The following is a 23,220-nucleotide window of genomic DNA, read 5'->3' on the forward strand; positions in this document are numbered from 1 at the left end:
ACCCCGTTGTTGTTCTTGACACTCTTTTGGTCCTGTTGGACATGTGTTGTTTGTATAGGATGGAGGCTTGATGTAAAATATATGTCTGAATTCACTTTATACAAAGTCTATGATGCTCTTCGTCGCTCATGATACAATATCCTAGAACTCCAAACTCCTCACCACAGTCTCATAAAACAACCGCTCAAATCAAAATGCTCAAACAGCAGGCCTGTCTCCCAACTATTGATTCAAATCGCCTTGGACAACATTGACTGTTACGTGATTCGGCGGCGCTGGCGAAGGAGAATGCACAGGTCTGTATGGTTCATAACCAGGCCGTTGCACATAACCTGGTGGAGGCCCGTAGCCGTCAACTCGATTCCCAAACTCATCATACTGTGGGATCGCCGTATCGTAACCATACGCCCCGGGAATAACATTCCTGGTCCTCCGCCTCCTGCTCTTGCAGATAGAGAGCACGACACATAATAGCACGAAGAGGGCGAGAACGCCGACTCCAGCCCCGATCTTAGTCGCAGTAGGCCATTTGCTGATGTTCGTTGTAGCGGTCGTGTTGCCTGTGGTGGGAGAGGCTGAGGAGGGGTTAGTTTCTGTTGGATTGCTGGCCCCTGTGGCCGTTGCGTTGTTTGAGCCACTTGCTGTGGCCATGGGAGCTGGCGTCGCTACCGCAATACCGATTTGAGACGCGATGGTTGCAAGTTGGGATTTAGGGACAGGTTGATCGGCGGGCTCGCAAAGTCCGCCCTCCTTCCCTGAAGAAGGGTTCATTCCAAGCTCTCCAGGTTCACAGCAGAAGAAACCACCACTGCCATTCTTGAACATTGTTTGGTTGTTGGAAGCACATTGAGGGAAGTTCAAGACTGCTTCATGGCAATCGTCGGCTGCTTTAATTTAGTGGTTGTAGTTTGGCTGGTTGGAAGGGGGCTGACCTGTTGGACAGCAATAGGTATCGAATTGCCCACCTGCCCAGAAACAAGTATTGCCTGATGGACAACATGTTGGGTTGATTAAGTCTGTTGGGCATGCTACCGGATCGCTGGCTGGACAACTAACACCTGGAGTGATGGATAACGCGAGGGGCCACCCGCCATTGTATTGAGACCTCTCTGCCAAGCGCTGGATAACTGGTTGAGCGAGGGTACGAGCGGTTGCGATAGATGCGAATGAAATGCAGGAAACTGTTAATAATGGTAGTGAAATCATGCTAAGCGTTGATCGTGTAATGATCTGAAAATGGTCGGAAATAGTTTCTGTTCTCTAACCCTTATAAAGATTCACGATGCACTCGCACCACCTCTAATGAGCAAGATGGGGAGACTTGAGACGCGGGGCTGTGATAAACCCAAAAGGGCTGTGTGAGACAAACCGACTATCGATTTTGGGCTGCGCTGCGAATCAAGAGGTCTGAAAAATCTGGTGGCGTCCAAAATGCTGTGCGGCTGAGTGCTGCAACCGTTGTCTCGCGACTTCACAAGGCAGACTGGGGAATTTTGTAGCACCGAATCCTCGGTCAAGTGACCACTTTGCGAAGTCAACAGGAGGCTCAGCTAGGAATGCAAAAGCATGGACATCGACTTCGATGGAGAATTATCTACCGATATCGCTCCCCCTTACTTTGCGATGGGCTGGAAATAGGCACATAAAGTGCGCTTCTCGCCGTCTGCCGCAGATATCGAGGGCATGCAGCTCCTCGGAGGAAGTCTCGCATGACGTGGAGTACACAGCTGCTCAATTGAGTATTGGGTACAGCCACTCCTTCATCGAGTTTGATAGCGTGTACCCGAGGAATTGACTTGTGATTTAACAGCCCCTCTCGATGTATCAACGTTCATGCTCGCTTCATTTGGCAGACTTCGTCCGACATTCCTTGCGCTTCGATTCGCAAAGTCCTCCACGATGACAGCTGTCGCCGATCAGTACAAACATCAAGTCAGGAATCGAGAAAGTTAAAAAAAGAATTCAAATAAAAACAGAAAGTTGGGCGATGGTCGACTGATGAGGTCCTTGAGAGGACATGAGAGAGCATAACACCTCCCTTCAAATCCCTTCAAAAACCAAACCAGGCATCGTTATACAATGGTGTTCAGGGCAGCCCCGGAGAGTAGAGCGAGAATGTTGTTTGCTTCCACTCTCCCCAACGTCTGCAGGTTTGCCGATGATGATTAGAACTCGCCCATCGATCAGCTACATGGGGGTAAAATCCACAAGCATATAGCGGTATCTGTAACATCAAACGAAATTCCTGGAAAGGGTTCGAACGCGCTCGGTTATGCGCCGGCGCGAGTCCTTGAAAGTTGAAACCTGAAAGAACAACAGTAGGAAATCTCAAGCTTCACAATTGCGGCACGCCTAACTGATGAAATGGTCGATCACTGCTTGGCAATGCTTGACAGGGACGAAGAGAGAAATCGACCAGGGACCGAAGTGACTTCAAGCTTTGATGTGGCATCCTGTTCGAGTTCCTCAGAGCTAGCAAGACCTGTTCTCAACTCCAATGCTGCAGCCTTCATCGCACGACGCCGCCACGTTCATGCGTACCCTTCCTGTTTCGAATGGAAGAAAGAAGCACTATGCTCGATGGCTGAACCGGGTGAGTAAAGACAGATTTGTGCCTAATCTCATCCGTGAGGATGGTTGGGAGCGGTAAGGCGCGAACAGTGATTTCTTAAAATCCTGTTCTGGTAAATTCGCAGGCTTGTCAGATGGTGCGCATTTTACATCACAGCTATGCTACCTCACTCAACTTATCTTGCTAAGCGAGCCGAATCTTCCCCCTTTCTAGCTTCACTTCACAGCTTCGCTCTATTCACCTTGATCTCCTTCCTCCTAATTCTTACTCCTCCGAATCCACTGCAAGTTCGTGCTGCCCCTACCGACCAATAAGAACCAGCCCAAATTGGTTGCACACCGCAATTTCTATGGCGCGTTAATTTATAGTGGATGAAGCTCTGTAAGTATAGGCTTTTCTACGCTGTAAAGTGTAAGTTTCGGGCTTTCAATTCGGGTGTTTAGGTGGAACGACGATACCCTCATTGGCGTTTTTGGCTGTATGAAAATGAAAACTTGTGGGAAACATCAGCTCCTGCCTCTCACATCCCCTCTAGCAACAGGTAGGAAGCTGCGTTATTGAAGGAATTGTCATGCAAAGAGGAGTGTCACAAAACCAAGGCAACCTAAGCATCGCCTCTGCCTCCCTTTCCCTCTATGCATGATTTATTATCAGATCCCGTCTCAATTTCCAAATGCCTTCTAAGCCTTGGATTTTCATGCTTACTTTGTCTTATATCTTTAAAGCACGACATACTTGTTTATTCAAGCCAATCGAGGGACCTCCTCGGATGAGAAGCAGCATCCAATATCCAACGCAACCTAACCTATTTCTCCGAAATTGAGTATTCCAAAAAAAAAAAAGAAGAAGAAGAAGGAGCCAATATAAGCTTGGTGGCATAAATTTTGGCTTGCCTTCCCTTTTGAGATAGGCTGAACAGTGCCGTGAGGCATCGGCAGTCATACGGTTGAGAAGGCAGATCAACCCCACTGATTTACAAACTATGAGTTGCTCCATGTTTCACCTCTTTCTGCTGAATGGCAGAATTATACGTCTGGGTATTTTCACCCGAGTAGGAGCAGACTATTTCAATTTTTGAAAATTGATTTTCTAACTTTCAGAAGTGTCAGATAGATGAGAAGAAAGCAAGTCCGATTCAGTGTCTCAAGCTTCCCCCCAAGCCCAATTTTGTTCCGTTTCCGTTTTCTGTTCCCAAGAACCAAAGAAACCCAAATCCAGTTAACTTACACCCCACTCAACCCGCAACCATCCCTTAACTCCATCCCAAGATCCAGCTTACAAAGCAAAAGCCCCAACCATCACCATCAACCCCAGACCAACACCGCTCAGAACTTGCTTCTTAATCGTACCAGATCGCTGCATGACCTCGACTCGCTTGCCGTTCTTCTTGCCTTTGCCTTTAGCGCTCTGTTCCTTGCCGTTTTGTTGTTGGCTACTGGCGTCCGCTGTTGAGTTCGCGACAGCGGTAGAGTTACTCGCACTAACACTAGCTGTTGAATTCGAGACAACCGTTCCATTCAAGCTGTTGACATTATTATTGCCATTATTTGAAAGGTTCAGGTTATCCTGTCCGCTCGCAAAAAGTTGCTCGAGGCCTAAAACCTGCTCAAGACAAGGGCTTAGGGAACCGGCGAGGTTGAGGTTGGTTTCAATCATGTTGTTGAAGATGGAGCTTTGCGAGAGCGATAGCAGTTGTTGGAGTTCGTTGCCGCAGGATTGCGAGAAGGAGATGAGTTCGGGCGCGAAGGTGAAGAGGTTGTTGGATTGGGAGAGGGAGAGGATTTGGAATTAGTTGAAGGACTCTAGACCGCTGGAGAGGGTCAGGATCTCCGCGATGAGCTCGGCGGAAGACATATCTAGTGTTGATGAGACCTGAACCAGAGGTTGTGTGGTTGAGTGAATTGTAAGAGAAGCCTTTTAAAGAATGGAAAGTCGGCTTTCCAGAAGCAGAGGATATTAAAAAAAAAGTAGATTGGATGAGTGCAAACGCTTGCTTGGCAAGGGGAAGAAGGGGGAAGGAAGGAAGACAGTAGGAGGCATAAGTAAATGGCATACACGTGATGAAAATGCATGAGGAGGAAAACAGCATGACTTCCCCAAACGGATCAACGTTTTGATACGGCTTGATGATTGGACTCGTCACTTATCTGATGCAGAGAAATGCCATCTGACACTAGAGTGAGGGTTCGACTCCAAGTTACCGCATTTTCCGGGGTTGACATCTAATTATGCGGGACGATTGGCAGGGCAGGATGTTCAAAGCCCCTGCACAAACGGTGGCGCACGGCTTCGAATCCCCTCGAATTGCGGGGATCGCCAAGTCTGAAGCAGATAACCTGATTGTCTCCGACGAACCTGACACCTCCACACCTTCGCACGCAGACATCGAACCACTAGATCGTCCAAAAGAACCCCGATGCCCAGTGAAATCGCCCATCGGTGGGACACTTTTGGTTGGTGCATAAAGACAACTGCTCGGATTGATTGCATACGTCACTGTGTCACCGTCAATGAGATATCCAGTCGACCGTGGTATCGTGCAGGAATTTCGAGACCAATTCGATGACCTTCTCTGGCTGCTCTTGCTGAAGCCAGTGTCCAGCGTGATCCACAAGAACTGTGCCTCTAAAGCGGCTGCACACTTCGCCCATCTTTTCCACCACACCCGGCTCTTGGTAAGTGCCCCAGTCCTTCTTGCCTGAGATGAAGAGAGCAGGAACTTCGATCTTCTTCCCTGCGAATAACTCGACGTCTTTCATATTGTTTGGGTCGGTAGCCACGCGGTACCAATTGAGTCCTCCTTGGAACCCATTCCGTCCAAACTCCTGCACATACAGGGCCAAGTCTTCGTCGGTCAGCCACCTCGCACTTAATCTTGAGACAGTGGTGGGATCCTCGCCGTCCATGGAGATCTTCACGGCTTGGCGCATAGTAGCTTCAAGAGGCATAGCGTAGTAGTATGGTAGCTTTGCAAGTTCGGTGGCTTCCCATGCATTTAAGGGCTTCGGATCATTACCTTTCCAATCAGCACTTTTCAGATGAAAATACCCTCGAAGGAAATCATGGAGATCTTCCCTCGGCTTGTCCATCTCTGCGGCTGCAGGATTGGTGGAATAATACCATTTGTAATGCTTCCGCGGTTCTGGAAGCTCGGCCAATGCCTTGTGGACATCTTCCTTCTCTGGGGCGGGCTTCGGATTCGACACGATATCGAAGGGGAGAGACGGAGAGCCTTTGAATGGGTGGGACATCATGACAACACTGCGTCCGCAGGGTTAGATATCTCAATTGTAATCAAAAAGAGCTAACATACGATTTGAACAAATCTGGCCGCATCAAGGCACACATGCTCGCACCAACGGCTCCGAAGTCATGGCCAATAACACAAGCTACCTCTTTATAACCCAATGCGTTCACAAGTATAACAGCATCTCGTACCAGGCGTGTAAACGTGAAAGTATTTAAATCAACAGAAGAAAACTCGCGCGTATCCCAACCGGTGGTTCGCCCATATCCTCTCTGGTCATATGCTACGACATGATAGCCTTCAGCTGCAATTGCTGGCATTATCTTTCGCCACGAGAAAGCCAGCTCGGGGAAGCCATGTAGGCAGAGTACGAGAGGGTTGCCACGCTGGCCAGCGCTGAGGACATGGTACGTGAGGTCGTGGGAGGGGAGATATGATTCTGTGACTCCTGGTGGAAGAGGGAGAGGTAGATTGGAATCCGCCATGTTGGAAGATTAGTTCCATACAGTCAGCAGAAAATAATCAAGGGATTGTACTCGAGTAGCAAATGGACCCCGTTTAGGGTTATGTAACTGTGGTGGTAATAATGTTCTCGGTCCATCCACCAGATCTGGGGAAGTTGGTTGGTGTCTGCTTACCGGTATGCTCGGTGGCTCGGAGGATTCGGTAAGAAAGAGCCCAGCAATCGAAGCGAGCAGCGCCCAAAAGAAAAAAACATGTGACACTAAATTGCCAAAAAAAATTGTACATTTCTGGGATGTTCAATTACCTCAAGCTTCACCATTGGCAGGTCAAAGGGGCAACGTACCCATTGAAAAAAGTGTTAGAGAATCTTAAAGGAGAGTTTGTGCCAATTCTTAAGCTTTTCTGATTACTGGACATCTTAATTCTGAGACGAGGCGAGCGTTCTCGAGAGAATTAGTGTCTTTCCTTATTTCCTTGCCGAATGCCGGCTACGTCATAGTGTGGCTTGACTGAGGTCCCTGTTTGCACCGCCATTAGTGGCAATGAGGATATGTGCTTGACAAACACCTCCGCACTAGTTCCAGCATGTAGCTAAAGTGATTCTGTTTGTCTCTTCTCTGTCTGGCCGTATCCAATAAATGTAAATTGATCATACTGCTTTCGGAGATGCTGTGCTGTAAAAGTCTAAAACCATGCTGGCCAGTCTTGAGAGAGAGGGGCCCCGGATTGCCGGAGACGTGGAAGTTGTTTGTCCAGGCCATACACTCGGGCCCCTCTGGTGTCTGCTTGCTGCAAGAGAGTCATGATGTGGGCGTTTTTTGTTGGAAGGTCCAGCTACACAACATGGCAGTATTGGCTAGCCGATCTCTAGCGGCCCAACTAGATGGAGGGAGTGCTCAAGCACAGAATCCTGTCGTCTAGGTCCCAGGCAATGATATCAACACCACATCGGCCGGCCTGCTGCAAACTGCTCTCTCATCAAAGACCTCATAAACACAATTCGTTCTGTCTTATACTGCTGTGCCTATCCTCATGAAATCGTGGAGAGTCTGTATCAGATTCTGACGCGGATGCAGCCCGATATCCACCTTCCACGCGGCGGATTTATTCCCTGCCTCTCGGCTCTGTGACCAGTCAAAGTCCGACAACGCCCTGCGCCCCATAGACGGCCCATCGTCATCATCTGCTGAAGCTCTACCCTCGAATCGAAACCTCACCTTCTCTCTCTGCAATGCGATAATCCGGATCAGCCCCCGATCGGCAGAGGTGAGGTTGAAGGGCCGTGAGCCTACAAATCGACATGTTTGGGAATAGAAGAAAAAGGGCAGCAAGCAATCCCGTGAGTCCTGATTCTTTGCGTCGCGCGTTGCGCATTGCGCAACTCACGACAAATGCGCGAGGGAAATCCCTTGGATCGACCATCCGTGACTGAATATCAGAGAGGAAACACCTGCTAACAAGTCTATCGACAGGCCCTCGATGCATCCAATATGGATCCTTCTGCAGCTAGCGCAGCTGCCCAAGCCTTCCTGAAGAACCGGGCCTCGAACGCTTCGCTTTCCTCGGCCGCTGCGGCTGCAGCTCTTAAGGCTCGGCCGACAACTCCAACCTTCGTGGCAGATGTGCAGACAAAGAGGACACTCCGGAGGACTGGCTCGACTTCGTCCATGGGAAGTTCTACTGGATCAGCAAGAGGGCCACCAGGATCCCAGCTGGAACGCAGGTTGAGCTCCGGCTCAATGTCAGAGCGGACTTTCCGGGCCTCTTCACCTGCTCAAGCACAACATGTCCCCAGTGCTGTTGATGCGCCTCCAGTCCCTGCTATCCCTAATAACGTGCTCCAGCAAGGCCGGCCGCCCGTACCCTCCAAATCCCATCGAAGAGCTGCCAGTGTGGAACAAAAGCGCGTCGCTTCTCCTCCTCCAAACCAGGCATCCGGACGGGGATCTAGTCTAGGTCCTGGAGTGTCGAGTCCCCCAAGGAGAGGTGGCCAGAGGGTGACAAGCTTGTCCAGTGTGCAAGAGCTAACAGGTTTAGAGCGACCAGCAAGCAGAGGGTCCGTTAATTCTATTAATTTCTCTTACCCAAGAGCGACATCCCCCATGTCTCCTATGTCCCCATTCGGACAGAGACGGCTAACTTCTCCCTCACCACAAAGGGTTCGGCCAAGAATGCAGGTGCCAGACGTGCCTCCAGGTCAAGATCTGATCTACGACCCCAATACCCGAACTTTCCTTACACTGGCCAAGATTCGTGAAATCGAGCGACATATAGATAGTCTCTCCAGCCAGCCTGTCAAGAAAAAGAAGAGGGTTGCTCCAAAGCCAACAGAAGGGACATATCTTGCTCATGGGACTGTCGGTGGCAGACCTAGAGGGACAGCTATAGATGCCATGGAAGCTGCAGCAAGTCAGCAGCAGATACCAGCTGAACCTACTCCAGCCCCAGCCACAGCACCCGAAACGGTATATGAACTTCCGACTGCCCCCGAGTCTGATGTCCCCGAGCCCACACTTGGTGTCCCAAAGAAAAAGAAAAAGAGGAGAGTTGTGGTGGCCAGCGATTCAGATAGCGACCAAGCATCCTATATCCCCAACTCTTCGGACAATGACAGTGACATTTCTTTCCGGCCAGCAACCTTCAATACTCGGGCCGGCACTGGCCTAGCCAAGAAGCCGTCTATTGTCCGGGAAGACAGGGAGCGAGAAGAAGAAGAGGATGATACCCCCACGAAGCCCAAAGCTTCGGAAACTCTTCCAAGGTTGGATACGAACCCTGCTATAGCACGGGCAATTTCCCCTACACCATTGCCCCACTCACAAGCCGGACGAGGTCATGGCAGGGGTCAAGCTCTCGCTTCAGCTGCGTTTGCTGAAGGTCGACAACATACTAGATCTGCCAGTCAACCTGCACCCACTCTCGCAGATTTGCCTACAGCAATCACCGGGGTTGGGCTCGTGAGTAAGGATAGTATCCGAGCAAACAGAGTGCAATCTGTCAGTCCAGCTCGAACCACACATTTTGCAACAGCTTCCGACAATTTGGTGGTCAAACATCAACCTCCTCCAAGATCTATCTCTCCTCGCAAGTCTGCTTTGAAGCATTCGCATTCAAATTCGCCAAGAGGACCATCTCCTTCAGGTGAAATTCCAAGTGAGGGGTCGAATGCCTCGGTCATGACGGATGAGTTGGCAGTACCTAGGAAGAAGGCAAATCGAGTCAGCTTTGATGAAACAAACGTTGTAGTAGGATCGGCAGCTACACCAACCTCCTCCGATTCTCCAACTGTGCAGAGTCCTCAGACAAAGAGACCATGGTACAGCATTGGTCGAGGAAAGAAGAAGGAGTTGGCCGTGACGGACGATGACGACGAAGTGATGAAGCCAAGACCTGCATTACCTTCTTTCGGGAGTGTCCGCGAGAAGAAGAACACCCGAGAGGTTGAAGAGCGACCATTGGTGAAGCCAGCTGAACCCGTTGAATCCAAACAATCGGTGTCCTCCCCACCGCTCTTCACAACTCCAACTGGGGACATCATGGAGTATCCATTGGGACAGTCCAACGACCACGTAGTCGGAGCCATCATTTCCCAAGATGCTGCATCCAAGAACGCGGCCAACATCTCGAAGTCTCGAGAGCCATTACCTCCTCAGGTCACATCTGTTGAAGGCAGCGGCTACCATTCCGATACCGACAGCAGCGAAGACAGTTTGAATATCAAGTCAGATGTGGGAGTTGCTCAAGCAGATACCGTTAAACGCAGCCCTGAAGGTGGAAATACCGACAGCTATAAATCATTAGCAAGTCCTGTACCAGAACCAGAGCCAGAACACGTGGAGACTGAAGACGACACGCCGACGCCGATTCCATCTCCAACTCTCAACCCAGTAGAGAACCCAAATGGCGAGGTTCCTGAAATTGCTGTTGTTCATACGACACCTACCTTGAAGACTACAGAATCGCGGAGTGGAATGCCGCATATGCCGGGAGAGTGGGATTCCTCTGATTCAGATAACCAGCAAGACGCGCCAATGCCGACAACAGTTCCCAACTACTCAGCCGAACTAAAGCAGGCTGCCATTGGCATTGCGGAAACCGCGCCAATAATTCATGAACACGACGGGGGCGAGATGGCTTGCTTCAATAATTCCCATGCAACTCCTGCTATCATTGAAGAAGCAGAAGAGTCCGATGCAACAAGTGTTTACAGCGATGCAAATGAAGATTTTTCAGATGTTGAGGGGGGTTTCCTATCTCTGGATGCTGTGGTCGAAAGTCCAATTGTCAGCCATCCGATAGTCAATACTGCAGTACCGGGTGTCGCCGTTACAACTTCGCCTGAAAGCCCCACCCCAAGATCAACAAAAGAAATGGCTTTCAGGCAAAGCCAGTTGTCAAAAGAATCGAGCGAGCCAGACCTTGGTGAGGGCTGGGACAAGGCGCAGGAGTACTGGAGTAGTCTTTCTGCTGATAAGAAGAGACAATTGGAACTAGACGCGCGCAAGCAAGCTGAAGACTCCGGATCCGATACCGAGGTTGAAGTCAAGCCAATCCCAAAGCCCAAAAAGAAAAAGAAGAAGCCTGTTGCGGTCGTCCAGCCTCCTGCTCCTGTTGCACCTACTGTACGGGCTCAACCCACCATGGCCAATGAACGGAACTATATGATACAGCCAGGTTCCAGGGCCGGTCCGAATGGGCATGCACCCATGAGATCTTCAATGCGACCAGAACCTCGGAACACAGGCGCGGATACTCATATGCGAACATCGATGAGGAGTGGAGACACGATGCGAGGATCATTGCGAGGATCATTACAGAAAAAGCATCATCCAGTGTCATTGCCCGCGGAAGAAATCAAGGCAGATCCCGCTGCAGTCAAGAAGCACATCAGGAATTTTTCAGAAGCCAGTGCAGCTGCTGCTCCAGCCGCTGCAAAGAGAGACTTAGCGCCGCCACCCCTTCGGCGAAAGAACTCTGGGGATTCTGATAGCAGTTTCAAGCGCACCAGACCATCAACTGATGGATCGAACTTCAGACGCTCGATGCGGAATTCTGGTGAACAGAACTTTGGTGGACGCCCTCAATCACCGCCGCGCTCAAGCAGATTTAGCCTTCGCTCCTTATCTCCTACTGGTTCTGCAATCCGGCGACCCTTTAGCAGTGCTGCCTCTCCAGTTGCCCTTTCTCAGACACATATGCGAAGCTCAATGCGCCGTTCTTCGGATTCAACGTCATCTCTCCGCACGCGAATGCCTGGCTTTGGAAAGTCCCGGGGCTCCAAACAGACCAAGCAGAAGGCGCCTCAACGTACAAGTCGCTTCGCCGACTCGAGTGACGAAGAAGACGATCGACCAGCATTTCGAAGCCGATTTAACGATTCCAGCGATGAGGATGAACCAATTTCACGACCAATTGTTATGCCTCGATCAATGCGGTCGAAACCTGTCGATGCTCCGGTCCGAGGGATACCCAAACGTGCCGGTGCTGAAGATGGCGATTCGAGTGACTTGCCCGATTCCGATGATGAGAAACCATCCGGAGGGTTGAAATTGGCCAAGAAGCGTGGCACGAACGGACCAGCAATTACCCCTACTCAAGGTACAGCACTCGCTTCTGGATCATTGCGAAGATCTGGATCAGGACGTGAGACAATTAGTTCTCCAACTACAATAGCAACTATCACTGGGCCAGCATCGCGTCCAAGCCACTCTCGTCGTGGCAGCTTCATGTCTATCCTTCGTCGCAAGAAACCTGATCCTTCCTCCAAAGTCAGAAAGTCAGACGCTGAATCGCCAGCTCGTCGTGACACGCCTCTGGAACGAAGTAAATCGGATCTAGCTGTTTTGCGCGGTGACCGACCGGCAACACCTAAATTGCAAAAGCGCAATGGACCCAGCAGACAGAATAGCGGTGCTTGGCCATTGCCAGAACCAACGAGCCCGCCGACAATTGTAGGGGGAGAAGAAGGACGACCCGATACGGCCGATGGAATTGTAGGAGGCGAGCTTACGAACGGCCACAGGCCAGATATGGGTTCGAGGAGATTCACAGCAACAGGGCTAGCAGACGTCGACATCAACGGCATTGGCAAGCCCAGAAGGAAGAAGAAATTCGGTGCGCTGAGACGGATCTTCAGGCTGGACGACTAATTCATTCTCCACGACGGAGATCGCATTTCATTTTGTAGGTTGGCGTCAACGAGAGAATGGCAACAAAATGGCAGGGAGATATCGTTGGGGGTGGTCACTTGGTTGCCTGATTGATGATGGGTGGATTTGTCCACTTCTGGTGCCATATCGCATCGACACGCACGCACTTAAAGCGTATATTTTCCTTGCATGTCGGACTTCTTGTATAAAACTTTACTTCTTTCTTCGACGTACATAAAATGGTTGCGAGCAAGATTGTACGAGGAAGATAATACGTAATTACAGAAAAATCGAAAATGCGTCCAGTTTCACCATGGCCCTCCGAAGTACTTTTTAACGCCGTGTAATGCTCCTCTATCCGTGCGCCTTTTCCGGTTCTCAAATGTACATGTGGGCCGTGTCTTCGTAGCTTCGTAGTGTTTTAATGGTACAAGTGAGGTCGCGATTTTCAATCCCTACTTTCATAATCAGCCCCAACTCTCTGGATACGATGGGAACCACAACTCACCCAAAGACAAACCCCAAACTCCTTTGCAGCCCCGACTTTCACCTCACAAAGTCTCAACTTTCAACACTTTGTGCCCCTTCTCCTTATGCAACCGTTTCGCATTTGGATTCGCATCGTGGTGCCCAAGTCCCTTGACGGCTTTGTAGCAGCTTGCCAGCATTACTGTCGGACAGTACACTAGATAATAGCCGAGTGATGTTGTGCTTGTCATTTTTCGATATGAGTCTTTTCTTTGGGAATAGTTTTCAAATGTCTTGCATTTCAAATCGGGGGTAAAGACCAAAAGGGTGGTGTTATTTATACAGTTATTCATCTACACGGAGATAAGGCGGTCGGTGATAAAATCGGCGCTTGAGGACGTTTCCGCATGTCGGATGTGTCGTGCTGACGGGTGGCTTGGCTGGTGACGAGGATCGGAACGAAGAGAGCGTGTGGTGTAGGTGTGGGTGTGGGTGTGGGTGTGGTGTGTGCTTGAGTTTGCGGTTCATGATGCGAGTGGTCAAATGAGGGTTGCTTAGAAATCGCTGGATTAGGAATCGAGCTCGCGAGTACCAGTTGGAGGGTGGTTGTGTTACACGTGATTAGTGAGTAGGGAAGCAACTGGAGAGCAGTGGTGCGGGATGCGCAGCGACGCACAGGGACTTGGATTTGGGGCCGGTGGAAGTATGGGTTGTTTCAAATTTTCTCTGCAACTTCGCAGGATATCGAGAGAGTATGAGAAAATGTAAGAGCCAAGGAGACGGGAGTGATGGATCTGTGACTAGATCATGTGACTGAAGGAGACTTCTCTCTCTGATCTCAGAGCTACGACATGCTTGGCAATATAAGTCTCTCATTTATTCCTGTTCTCATTGTCTCGAAAACTTGCTTCCTTCAATCCTTCGTAATGCAGATGTTGACCGCTACTTCAATAACCTTCTCCCAATCACCTTTGTCAGCCGTCTCATGTATATCATATTAGGGGAAAGTCTGGCAAAAAGTCGTCCGAAGGTATAGTATATCAAGAAAAGCCGTCCCGGCTGTGCATCTTCAAGTGCCATATCAGAGCCGTCTCTTTGTAGAATATGATCTAAGCGCCGTTGAAAAGCTTCTCACTGCGCAAGGAGGTACGATTAGGGGCACGAAGACTCGAAAATGGCGCTCGCTAAAACCTCCAATTCGTCCTCCTGTAGCGCTCCAATTTAGCGCTGTCACGTCCCACGTCGATCTTATTTGCACTTCGTGATTCTTCCTCTCTTCTTCGCTTCGCGTTGCTCTCAATCTTTGAATACACTCAATTGTTTCTCTGCACGATCTCTCACGTTGATTTTGGATTTTGGGCCCGTTCAATCGCTCTTGCACCGTCCGCACCACCGTCGAAACTCGCTCGAAATGGCGCAAAGGGACTGGTACACAAATATCATGCTCGACCTTGAATGCGCAAGCGTCGAGGCTTACAATCCTGTTCTAATTGAGCTGGGAGCAGTGCAGTTTGACATCGACACCGGAGAAGAACTGGGCCATTACACTTCCATTATCAGTTACCAATCTTGTCTGGATCATGGCCTTGTCCATGACATCGTTGATGGGAAGGATGGGGAGACCACGAAGTTCCTAAAAAGAGACCCGATCCTAAAGCAGACACTACTTGAGAGCAAAGCCAGCGAGATCCCGCTTGAGCGTGTGCTCTCTGAGTTCACAAAATTTGTGAATGAGTCTTGCCAGAGGACGCTGAGATCGCTGGAGAGAAGGTCTCCTCCACGGAAGTACACCCAACCAATGATATGGGGAAATGGTGCTGTTGCCGATAATGTGTATGTATACTCTCAAATGCATTCTCTCCAGTTTTCAGATTGCCCGAGGACATTTAAACCCGTCTTTTCTTTCGAACGTCTCACAAGTTATGGCATTTTCCCAAGCTTCTTCGTATCTTCCTTGCCTCCAGATATTCAAATATTCCAAATGCTGGGAAAACCGGGTCAACTAATTACAAGTTTTCAGCTGGATCACCAGTGCCTACAAATCCTGTAAAATGGAGAGACCATGGATGTTTTACAACAATATGTGCGTTCGGACTTTCGTCCAACAAGCAAAAATCATGACCGGGAGAGAATTCGTCAAGGAGGTCGAAAATGGACAGAAACATCGCGCACTCTCTGATTGCAGAACTCAGATTCGGTATCTGGTGATTGCTAGAACTGCACTGCTGCCACAACCAGTGGATAGAACGCCGCGCAGTCCAGAGACATCATTCTCGATTGCGAACGTGAATAGTGAGCAAGTCCTCGAGAGAATTTTGCCCAGTCCGGAGACGTCGTTTTCGAAGACAGATGGAGAGATTGAACAAACACCTGGCAGCGCTGCTTCCTCCTTCGATCCATTCGAGGAGACATTGAGCGAACACGAAGCATTTCTTGAGATGGTTATGTCAAGCAAAGAGATTGAAAGAGAGGTAGCCAACGAGGATGCATTGGTGCCAAGGGCAAGATCGGGGATAATGTTACCTAGTCCAGAGACATCATTCTCAAGTGCGGGTGGGGATGTTGAAGAAGCTCTCCGAAGCGCCACTTCCTCGCTACTTATACCACCACCGACCGAAAACGGAGCACTTGGGATATTTCTGTCAACCATCGAGGCTGAAACAGAGGCCGAAACAGAGACTATCAACGGAATTCCAATCGCCACCGGATCACCAATCGGAAGGGATGAGCAGGACCTTTCCACGAATTTCCAGATGCAAAACTCGGCATCGGAAGCTTCGAGCGGCCACAGAGTCCGAACTTCCCCCTACAAGGTTGTGAAGCAAACATCAAACAGCAATCTCAGACGGCGAAACGTTCAAGTAAAAACCCCTAGGCAATTACTAACGCCGGAGACTTCTTTCAACGCCGAGGAGTATGAGAAAGAATAGTAAGTCGTTGAGAAACCCAACATATCCGAATCTGATTATCGCAAGTTCTCGATAACTGAGGACAAGCAGCCCGTTGATTGTATATACAATTTCCCTCGTTCTGCAAGTGCTGGGCCATTCATTTGAGCTATCCCACCCCAAACTGTTCACCATTGACCTGCGCTGACTCCTGGGTTTTCTACAGTGAACTTGGCAAGCAGCAAGAACAACGCAACTTCATTGCCCAGGACTGAATGCTACTAATTGCGGCTTTACGCAACTTGGCTCGGAAGGAGAAAGGCGCTTCAATTGGTTGAGGCGAATACCCATTCACCTGATCATCTCATCTCTTCGAAGGATCCCGAGTCCAACTGGTTCCAAAGTCTGCTGGTGGCCACGAAACATGACGAGAAAACCAAACATCAAGACCGACCGAGAGGTCCTGTGAGTGGGGAGTCGGAGCAGTCAGTCTTGGCCTACCGGTCGAACGTGAGGACATCGAGTGTGAGTAACAGTTTGAAGACATCGGCAATGAACTCAAGATAGATGCTGCAGATGAAGAGATCAAACTTGACGATGATGAAGGTTTAAGGGAGCGTGGCTGCCATTCACGCACAGATTTGGTGGCAACACTACCCCCAGGGGCTCAGTGGGCTGATGACTGGCATTCATATTGTTGAAATGTAAGTCTTATGCTGAGACTAGGGACAGAGAAAGATGGAGGTGCCACCAATTAACGGTGATTGATTGTATCGAAGATTCATCGTAAAGTGAGTGTATTATGAACTCTCGCATGTATTGCAACAAGACGCTGAACTGAATAGAGTTCCAGTCTTCTCTGCTCATAAAATCATTTCGATTAAAAGTATGATTCGTTCCCAAACATCTACCGGGTCATAAAAATACACCCAAAACCCCTACAAACAACTCAAAGACCCCCGAGCTCACCTCCCAAATCCCCGTACCCCCCCTCACCCCTCCTCTCCCATTCGCAGCCCCCGCCCTACTCGTCGAACTCAGCACCCCTCCCGCCGCGCCCGGACTCTGAAAAGGTTGCCCCACCTTCGTGCCCGTATTCGACGGGTTCAGCGTCGTAAGAACATGCGGCGTGACTTTTGTGATCTTCGCCGCATTCGCCGAGCTGTATGATGCAAGTATTGCAAGAAGTCCAGAGTCGGTAGTTGTAGGTGTTGCGGGTGTGGAGACCGGGTCATTCTTTGTCAGTGCGCTGCGCCAGGAGGCGATTTCGGAGTCTACTGCGTCGGATGTTTGGGGACTGGGAAGGTTAGTGGTGGTGGGAAAGGGATGGATGGAGATGGAGGCTTACCCGCAGACTGCAGGAGTTGAAGCATCGACCACGAGGTAGATCATAGCGTCCGTGGCTCCGGTTGCGTCGTTTACGAGGGCGAATACCCATTCGCCGGGTATGATGAAAGGATCTGAGGGTGGGACGGTCCAGCTGAAGGACCCGGTGTTCTTGATACGATCTGATGGAATTGGTTAGCCTACTTTCAACGACTATGCGAAAGGAGCCAGACCTGCTAAGGTGACGTTGGCTCCATGTGGGGAATCTCTGATGATTAACAGCGAGATTGTTGATGCTGTGCTTGGAGACCAGTTGAACGTGTGACTCTGTCCAACAACTAGAGGAGCGTAGGGACCAATGAATTCATCCTGGCTGTCAGGAGGTAAGATGTTGAAGCTAGGAGAGATGCTCGTTGCGCCTGTAGTATCATCCACAAGAGTGAGGTACCAGCCACCAGCACCTGTGCCATCTAGGGTACTGTCATTAGGAGGCGTCCAGGCAAAGGATCCAGAATTTGAGATGTTTTCTATCTGATTAACAAGTTCGAATTGCACAGGGAAGGGAAAACTTACTCAGGATGGTGGCCGATGAGATCATGTATGAATTTGACATCGAGGGATTCAGAATCAAGGAGACGGTGCCTTTGGTGGTCGGCTGCCATTGGATATTAGTTGCAACACCGACACGCATGACGCCGTTTTTGTCGGCGGGGGTCACGAAGGGATTGGGCCCTGTTGGCACAGGGAGTGCAGAAGTGCAGGTTGTCGTTTGCGGAACCGATGTATAGGTAGCATAGTCGATGGAGCTGAACGTATACGGTCCAAGGGCAAATTTAGGACTGTACGAAACGGGGAAATTGAAGTCTCTGGCTATGGAAAGACAGTAAAAGCCTCCAAGACTTGCTGGGACATTCCAGACATAGCTTCCCGAGTTGGGAATCCCCTCTGCATATCATTAGCGCTTGGTTTGTTCACAGGACTCGGGATGCAGGTATGCAGCCAGGCTCTTTCTCACTTACGAGAAATGGGAATGGCTATCGTTGGTACATAAGACGGATATCCAGTCAAAGAATACAACAGGATGTCGATGGTGGAATAGGTTCCTGGGGCCCATGTGATTGTGAATGGCTTGCCAGCGACTGGGGACCCGGTGTAAGTGAAATCATTGGCCGCAATCGTTGCCCGTGCCAGAAAGCCCAACAAGACAGCGAAGATCCATCTAAACCTCACCATCATGTTCGCGGAAAATTAGTGTTGAAGATCATCGTGACTCATTGAAGATGAGATTATTGCCATCCATCAGCAAGACGCGCCACTTTCATTTTCACAAGTTAATCAACACCGGAGATTGAAGACATTTTATCCGGTGGCACAGCAAACAAATTTTGAGGCAAGAGACATGACTGCTAACATTTCCAGAAATGTGATGAAACTGTTCGCAATTACATTGATGAAGGTACGAAGGTAGACTCGAAAGCAGATGTTTCAAATATTGAAATATGTTATTGAAGATATTCAGGGGTTGCATAGCTCTTGGGATATCTGTGACGGAGGTATTTTACCCCTTTTCTTAGCGAGCGACAGGGGTTCCAAAGTCATATTGCATCAGTGAGCGTGGCAGAACCTCGGCACAGGCACAGGCACAGGCTCAGGCTCAGGCTCAGGCTCAGGCACGCGCCTCCGCTTAGTCGTGATACACCAAAGTCTGGCCCGAAAATTAACGTTTTCTATAATTACTCCCACAATATTTGCAAATAAATTTTTACAAAATTTCAGAGTATAGCCCTATAGACGATATATCGTTCGATATAAGTTTTAGGGGAAAGCCAAGTGTCTTAGCTGTATAATAAATCAATAAGGGACTTGACTTTCAGGCTCGATTCGCTAACAAATTTGGCGGGTGTGTATGTCACGATAAGGTGATATTGCAGTGGTGGTAAAGAGCTTGAATTGAGCTGAAGGCTGTGCGCCCGGCTAAAAGCACTGGCTACACGCTAAGTCACGTGCAGTGGCACCACGTGACTGGTGCCACGTAACAGTGTATTACGACTAAGCGGAGGCACGTGTGAGCTTATAAAGACTATTCCACGTAGATACAAAGACTATATTGATGGCTATGGTCAAGTGATGGCCTGGTAATTTATTTATATTTTTTTTATTAATTAAATGTGGGGTTATTTGCAAGTGAAGTGTGTTTTTGGTGGTGCGGGCGCAATTTTGTGTGTACCACGACTAAACGGAGGCGCGTGTCAGGGTATCTCGCACTCTGTAAAGCTCTTGTCTTCGACCACCAGCAGTCAGAGTTGCCATGCAACGCTCTTCAGCCTCTCTGCTTGCACTTCAGACGTGCAGTTGTTCTTCGTCCCTCTATTAAATTGCGGCTGTGGCCCTTACATAGCGGCATAGAACTGACTGTCCCAATGTTTGGGCCCTAACGGCAAAGTCAGCCCACCTTGTCGGTGGGGGGAGCTCTGCCAACAAGTCAAATGAATAGAGCTTGGGCGTCTCCAGCTCTGACTATCTGAATCCGCAGGAAAATTCCAATTCTCGAGCAACCGAATGCGAGATGGTTTTCCGCAGAGCTTCATCGGACCTCGCCTGTCAACTCGCTAAGACAACCAGCTTCCTTGATTGTATAAAATCACAACCGATCTCTCATAGATACAGCGTTATCCTCATGCTGCTCTCAACCCAATCAAGAAGACAAATCCTCTTTTCATAGCTTTCAAGGCTTGGTTTGGCGCTCCGAGAGGCGCTGGGTAGGCGACAACTGATGTTCATGCATCGAAGGTGGACATCGTTCCATTGTTCCGGTGAGAACCCAGAATTCTCTTCTTCGGCCTTCACCAATGCCTCCCCAATTCTTGCAACCATCATGCTGTCCCACAATCCTTCTCTTCTTGGACTAGCAGCTTTCAACGCCGCGATCGCCTCCCATCGAACCATCTTGTCCCGACACTTGACGACCACGAGAAACAAAATTGGCACAATTCCAACGTCAAACACGTAGGACTTCACAAATCGTGGGTGGATTGTGACTGTTTGACACAGGCCGACGATTTCGCAGTACTCTGGGAGGAAGACGTCGTATGACTGCGGACCGGAGCTTTCAAGTCTTGTCGCTCGAATGCAAAGTTTGAGGGTCAAGGCATGAATGCGCAGAAGGGTAGCTCCTACAAAGTCCTTCTCTCCTTCTGGGCTCCTCGAATGCTTCAGTACGGGTGCGAATGCCGATTCCCAGTGAAGAAGCTCTTCTTCTACTTCATTAAAATTTTCGGGGGATATCTGACATGCGTCATAGGGAGGGGTGAGCAATGACTGCGCGGCATCCTGCCTGCCTTCCTGCACAGCCGATAAATGGTGAAAGATTCGGGCGGAGGTGATGTCAAAGTAATATTTACTTTCAGCTAGGGAACAGAAGCTGGTTGGCATTGATTGAACGTCGGGTACTCTGTTGCGGGGGTTCCGTGCGGATGTTGGAATGTCGATCCAGGTAAGCATATGGATGTCCAATTTGGCAAAGGCTTGAACCATCTCGTCTTCAATAACAAACGGTGCTGGCGAAAATCCTCTCGGTGTTGCAGGCTCTCCCTTGCTCTCGAGCCAGTTATGCATCAGCTCTTGTGCACTGCGAACGTTGATCAAGGCTAATCGCACGTCTCCATGGAAGTTTTCGAAGCAGAAAATTAACAGAGCAGCGATGAGAGCAGTTCTCAGAGAATCCTTTCCCAACGAAATAGCTTCTCGTACTCCTTTCAGGGCTTTGCCATACTGAGAAAGCGCATATCGATGATGTGCTTCGGACGCTCTCGAGGGTGATTTTGAACCTGCGTCTCTGCAAGCTCTGTCTAACGCGGCAATCGCAACAGTGCAATTTAAAATGGATGTCTCCTCGTGGCACGCTTGGAAAACAATCCGCTTCCACAACGGACTGTCGAATCCTCCAGCAAGGGCATCTGCGGTCTCGTGATAGAAGAATCGAAAGTAGCGGGCTTCCTCCTGATCTTGGAAAGCGATCGAGATTGGTAGACCGGTTGGACACGGTTCGGGTTCCAGAGGTATCGGCTGCAGAATGTGTCTCCGTAATAGCAGGGATTTATGAGAAGCCTTTCGAGAAGTTGGGGTGATCTTCCTTTCATACCCGTCACAGGATCTCCCAGTCCGTGTGCATCGCAAGCAGCAAGGTTTCGTCTCGTCACATTTGATACGACGTATCCTGTCACCGCCGTGAGATTAGCAGAGTTCAGTGCCTTCCCTTGAACGAGTGGGAATTTGCCGGTGTCCGTTTGGTGGCCCAGCAAAGTGTGCTCTTGATGATCCAGGCAAAACGCCGCGGAATCGACAAATGAAAGAAGGACCAAACGCTCACCTGCAGGTCTGACACCCGCCATTACTTCTACATCCAGTTGTTTTCTTCTTCCTAGCCAGATCTTCCTTGGCATTCATGGTCCCCGCGTGCCAGATGCCAAACTCGGGTGATTTTTAGAGCCGCTGCCTCAAAGGGTTGTTAAGAACGGCCGAGAAAGTCCAGTGCTGTACTGGGGAGAGAGCCAGCGTTGGATGCGAGGCAATGTTTGTAAGGATGACACGAACGTTGATTAGCATGACAAGCTCAACTGATCTAGGGCATCCTGGCCCGCCCCGCAGTGAGCGGGCGCCGTTCCGTCGGGTTCATCCTTCCATGGCTCGATTCCCAGGTAGGGCTGCAGCGGAGATGCGAGGCACAGCTCAAAAGCCGTTTCTTTTGGGAATGGCTCGTGGAGTGAAGATGGGGAGCATATGCCAGGCCGATGGCTGATGGCTGATGGCTGATGGCCGAAGGCTTGTCCCGGGAAGACACCTACTGTAAAGACGGCGTTTACTTTGGATTGAATTGGACTGAACTGGATTGAACTGGATTGGATTGGATTGGACTGGATGGGATTGGATGGTCGGCCGACAGGTCACGGGACCCGCACTGTGCAGAATGAGCGTGGAGTGGGTCGGAGACTTTCGTGCACCAGAAAGCGGAAACGAGCGGGTTCTTCTTTGCCTCCTCTCCTGAGCGAGCTCAACCAGGTCAGATCAAACGCCGAGTTTTCCGTTCATGGAACGAAGTCCACCGAGTGAGTGCCAAGGACTGGGCCGATGAGGAGGGGAGGGAAGGAGAGGATAAGAGATATGTCCGAGTTGTCCGAGGTGTCTCCAAGAATCCCGTTTCGTTTTCAAAGTCGACCCCGCTCTCGTCTTCAACGCTTTTAAAATCTACCTCGGGTCGAAGGCGTCGATGTACAGAAGTCAGAGGGGCTCCGGATCAATATTCCCCCAGACCCGCCAGGCCCCTGACCCCACATTTATTTCGCTTCGCTCGTTCAGGGGGCGGGGGCGGCGCCGCCCGCTTGCCGCTCCAGTCAAGCTTCTCACCCCCCGCCCAAGTTTCCCAAAGTACCATCCTTCAGTAACATCAACTTCCATAGTATTGCTGCCAACAACCAGGTGCTCCGAAAAATCGAACGTCTGATAGACCAGCCAGTGCCCGTAACTCGTCCACCCAGGCGCTAGAATATGATCTCCCACTTTCCTCCCATTAATTGCCGCTTCATACACCCCATGGGCCGTGATATACAATCCCGCCTCCTTCATATTCCGCCCCACCTCCACCTCCCGTCTAAAAACCAGAGGGCGATGTGGCTTCCCAGGTGCGGTAACATAAGGCATTGCAGGCTCGATGACCTCACACTTCCAATCATCAAGCTTGAGGGGTCCCGCTTCCACGATTGCTCTCTCAGCCCACTCTGTGGTTTATCCCAAGGTACCGGTGGCCCGTACGCGACCTTCAGCTCGTTATCCTGAGACTAACGGTCGCCCCACCCATGGGACGAGCATACTCTCTCCCCTCTGAACCTCTCAACGCCACTCTTCCTCCTAATTTCCGACTCATAAGATCTCTGTACCCAATCTCTCTCGTCCCCCTCACTTTCAAAGCTCCACGAGACCCGCGGTTCACTCTCACTAATCCCAATCGCATTCTCATGGTTCTCGAAGCGAACCCTTGTAACATTCACCATCTTTCCTTCCTCTATCGGTATCTGTGAATTTAGGCTTGGTTCGAAGGACTAAAGATAT

At 50.0% G+C, this 23,220-nt stretch overlaps 10 protein-coding genes across 10 annotated transcripts; 3 read left to right on the plus strand and 7 right to left on the minus strand.

The window, feature by feature from the left end:
- Positions 1 to 62: 62 nt before the first annotated feature.
- Positions 63 to 1,163, minus strand: K444DRAFT_661298 (uncharacterized protein). Its single transcript, XM_024886567.1, has 2 exons — positions 933 to 1,163; positions 63 to 884 (listed from the first exon to the last, which is right to left on the minus strand). The coding sequence occupies exon 2, from the start codon at positions 823 to 825 to the stop codon at positions 223 to 225; it is 603 nt and encodes a 200-aa protein (XP_024740175.1). The 5' UTR covers positions 826 to 884; positions 933 to 1,163; the 3' UTR covers positions 63 to 222.
- Positions 1,164 to 3,847: 2,684 nt separating this feature from the next.
- K444DRAFT_627001 (uncharacterized protein) lies at positions 3,848 to 4,228 on the minus strand (the record flags this gene model as incomplete). Its single annotated transcript, XM_024882747.1, has 1 exon — positions 3,848 to 4,228. The coding sequence occupies one exon, from the start codon at positions 4,226 to 4,228 to the stop codon at positions 3,848 to 3,850; it is 381 nt and encodes a 126-aa protein (XP_024740176.1).
- Positions 4,123 to 4,870, minus strand: K444DRAFT_331103 (uncharacterized protein). The gene has a single exon (XM_024871961.1). The coding sequence runs from the start codon at positions 4,659 to 4,661 to the stop codon at positions 4,221 to 4,223; it is 441 nt and encodes a 146-aa protein (XP_024740177.1). The 5' UTR covers positions 4,662 to 4,870; the 3' UTR covers positions 4,123 to 4,220.
- K444DRAFT_716264 (alpha/beta-hydrolase) lies at positions 4,659 to 6,304 on the minus strand (the record flags this gene model as incomplete). Its single annotated transcript, XM_024888381.1, has 2 exons — positions 4,659 to 5,833; positions 5,886 to 6,304. The coding sequence occupies 2 exons, from the start codon at positions 6,302 to 6,304 to the stop codon at positions 5,080 to 5,082; spliced, it is 1,173 nt and encodes a 390-aa protein (XP_024740178.1). The 3' UTR covers positions 4,659 to 5,079.
- A 1,038-nt stretch (positions 6,305 to 7,342) lies between these two features.
- On the plus strand, positions 7,343 to 12,433 carry K444DRAFT_716268 (uncharacterized protein; the record flags this gene model as incomplete). Its single annotated transcript, XM_024888382.1, has 2 exons — positions 7,343 to 7,623; positions 7,757 to 12,433. Exons 1-2 carry the CDS (start codon positions 7,585 to 7,587, stop codon positions 12,431 to 12,433), a joined length of 4,716 nt encoding a protein of 1,571 aa, XP_024740179.1. The 5' UTR covers positions 7,343 to 7,584.
- Positions 12,434 to 17,268: 4,835 nt separating this feature from the next.
- Positions 17,269 to 18,382, minus strand: K444DRAFT_610108 (uncharacterized protein). The gene is made up of 2 exons (XM_024879683.1): positions 18,135 to 18,382; positions 17,269 to 18,060 (listed from the first exon to the last, which is right to left on the minus strand). The coding sequence occupies exons 1-2, from the start codon at positions 18,349 to 18,351 to the stop codon at positions 17,651 to 17,653; spliced, it is 627 nt and encodes a 208-aa protein (XP_024740180.1). The 5' UTR covers positions 18,352 to 18,382; the 3' UTR covers positions 17,269 to 17,650.
- An 852-nt stretch (positions 18,383 to 19,234) lies between these two features.
- On the plus strand, positions 19,235 to 19,681 carry K444DRAFT_331235 (uncharacterized protein). Its single transcript, XM_024871962.1, has one exon. It carries the CDS (start codon positions 19,282 to 19,284, stop codon positions 19,519 to 19,521), a length of 240 nt encoding a protein of 79 aa, XP_024740181.1. The 5' UTR covers positions 19,235 to 19,281; the 3' UTR covers positions 19,522 to 19,681.
- Positions 19,646 to 21,796, minus strand: K444DRAFT_331260 (uncharacterized protein). The gene is made up of 2 exons (XM_024871963.1): positions 21,485 to 21,796; positions 19,646 to 21,331 (listed from the first exon to the last, which is right to left on the minus strand). Exons 1-2 carry the CDS (start codon positions 21,559 to 21,561, stop codon positions 19,771 to 19,773), a joined length of 1,638 nt encoding a protein of 545 aa, XP_024740182.1. The 5' UTR covers positions 21,562 to 21,796; the 3' UTR covers positions 19,646 to 19,770.
- Positions 21,541 to 22,400, plus strand: K444DRAFT_610112 (uncharacterized protein). The gene has a single exon (XM_024879684.1). It carries the CDS (start codon positions 21,719 to 21,721, stop codon positions 21,911 to 21,913), a length of 195 nt encoding a protein of 64 aa, XP_024740183.1. The 5' UTR covers positions 21,541 to 21,718; the 3' UTR covers positions 21,914 to 22,400.
- Positions 22,393 to 23,162, minus strand: K444DRAFT_627007 (uncharacterized protein; the record flags this gene model as incomplete). Its single annotated transcript, XM_024882748.1, has 2 exons — positions 22,393 to 22,833; positions 22,983 to 23,162. 2 exons carry the CDS (start codon positions 23,160 to 23,162, stop codon positions 22,393 to 22,395), a joined length of 621 nt encoding a protein of 206 aa, XP_024740184.1.
- Positions 23,163 to 23,220: the final 58 nt, after the last annotated feature.

This window comes from Hyaloscypha bicolor (genome assembly GCF_002865645.1).
Source record: "Hyaloscypha bicolor E unplaced genomic scaffold K444scaffold_52, whole genome shotgun sequence".
Taxonomy (NCBI): Eukaryota; Fungi; Ascomycota; class Leotiomycetes; order Helotiales; family Hyaloscyphaceae; genus Hyaloscypha; species Hyaloscypha bicolor.

What these genes read in the sequence shown, in the direction of transcription:
- K444DRAFT_661298 (XM_024886567.1), bottom strand. Translation starts at nt 825, where the DNA reads ATGTTCAAGAATGGCAGTGGTGGTTTCTTCTGCTGTGAACCTGGAGAG.
- K444DRAFT_610108 (XM_024879683.1), bottom strand. Translation starts at nt 18,351, where the DNA reads ATGATGGTGAGGTTTAGATGGATCTTCGCTGTCTTGTTGGGCTTTCTG. An exon ending in GATAGCCATTCCCATTTCTC is followed by an intron (nt 18,061 to 18,134) that starts GTAAGTGAGAAA and finishes AATGATATGCAG; the next exon opens with AGGGGATTCCCAACTCGGGA.
- K444DRAFT_331103 (XM_024871961.1), bottom strand. Translation starts at nt 4,661, where the DNA reads ATGCTGTTTTCCTCCTCATGCATTTTCATCACGTGTATGCCATTTACT.
- K444DRAFT_610112 (XM_024879684.1), top strand. Translation starts at nt 21,719, where the DNA reads ATGACAAGCTCAACTGATCTAGGGCATCCTGGCCCGCCCCGCAGTGAG.
- K444DRAFT_331260 (XM_024871963.1), bottom strand. Translation starts at nt 21,561, where the DNA reads ATGAATGCCAAGGAAGATCTGGCTAGGAAGAAGAAAACAACTGGATGT. An exon ending in GGCGGGTGTCAGACCTGCAG is followed by an intron (nt 21,332 to 21,484) that starts GTGAGCGTTTGG and finishes CGGCGGTGACAG; the next exon opens with GATACGTCGTATCAAATGTG.
- K444DRAFT_331235 (XM_024871962.1), top strand. Translation starts at nt 19,282, where the DNA reads ATGTGGGGTTATTTGCAAGTGAAGTGTGTTTTTGGTGGTGCGGGCGCA.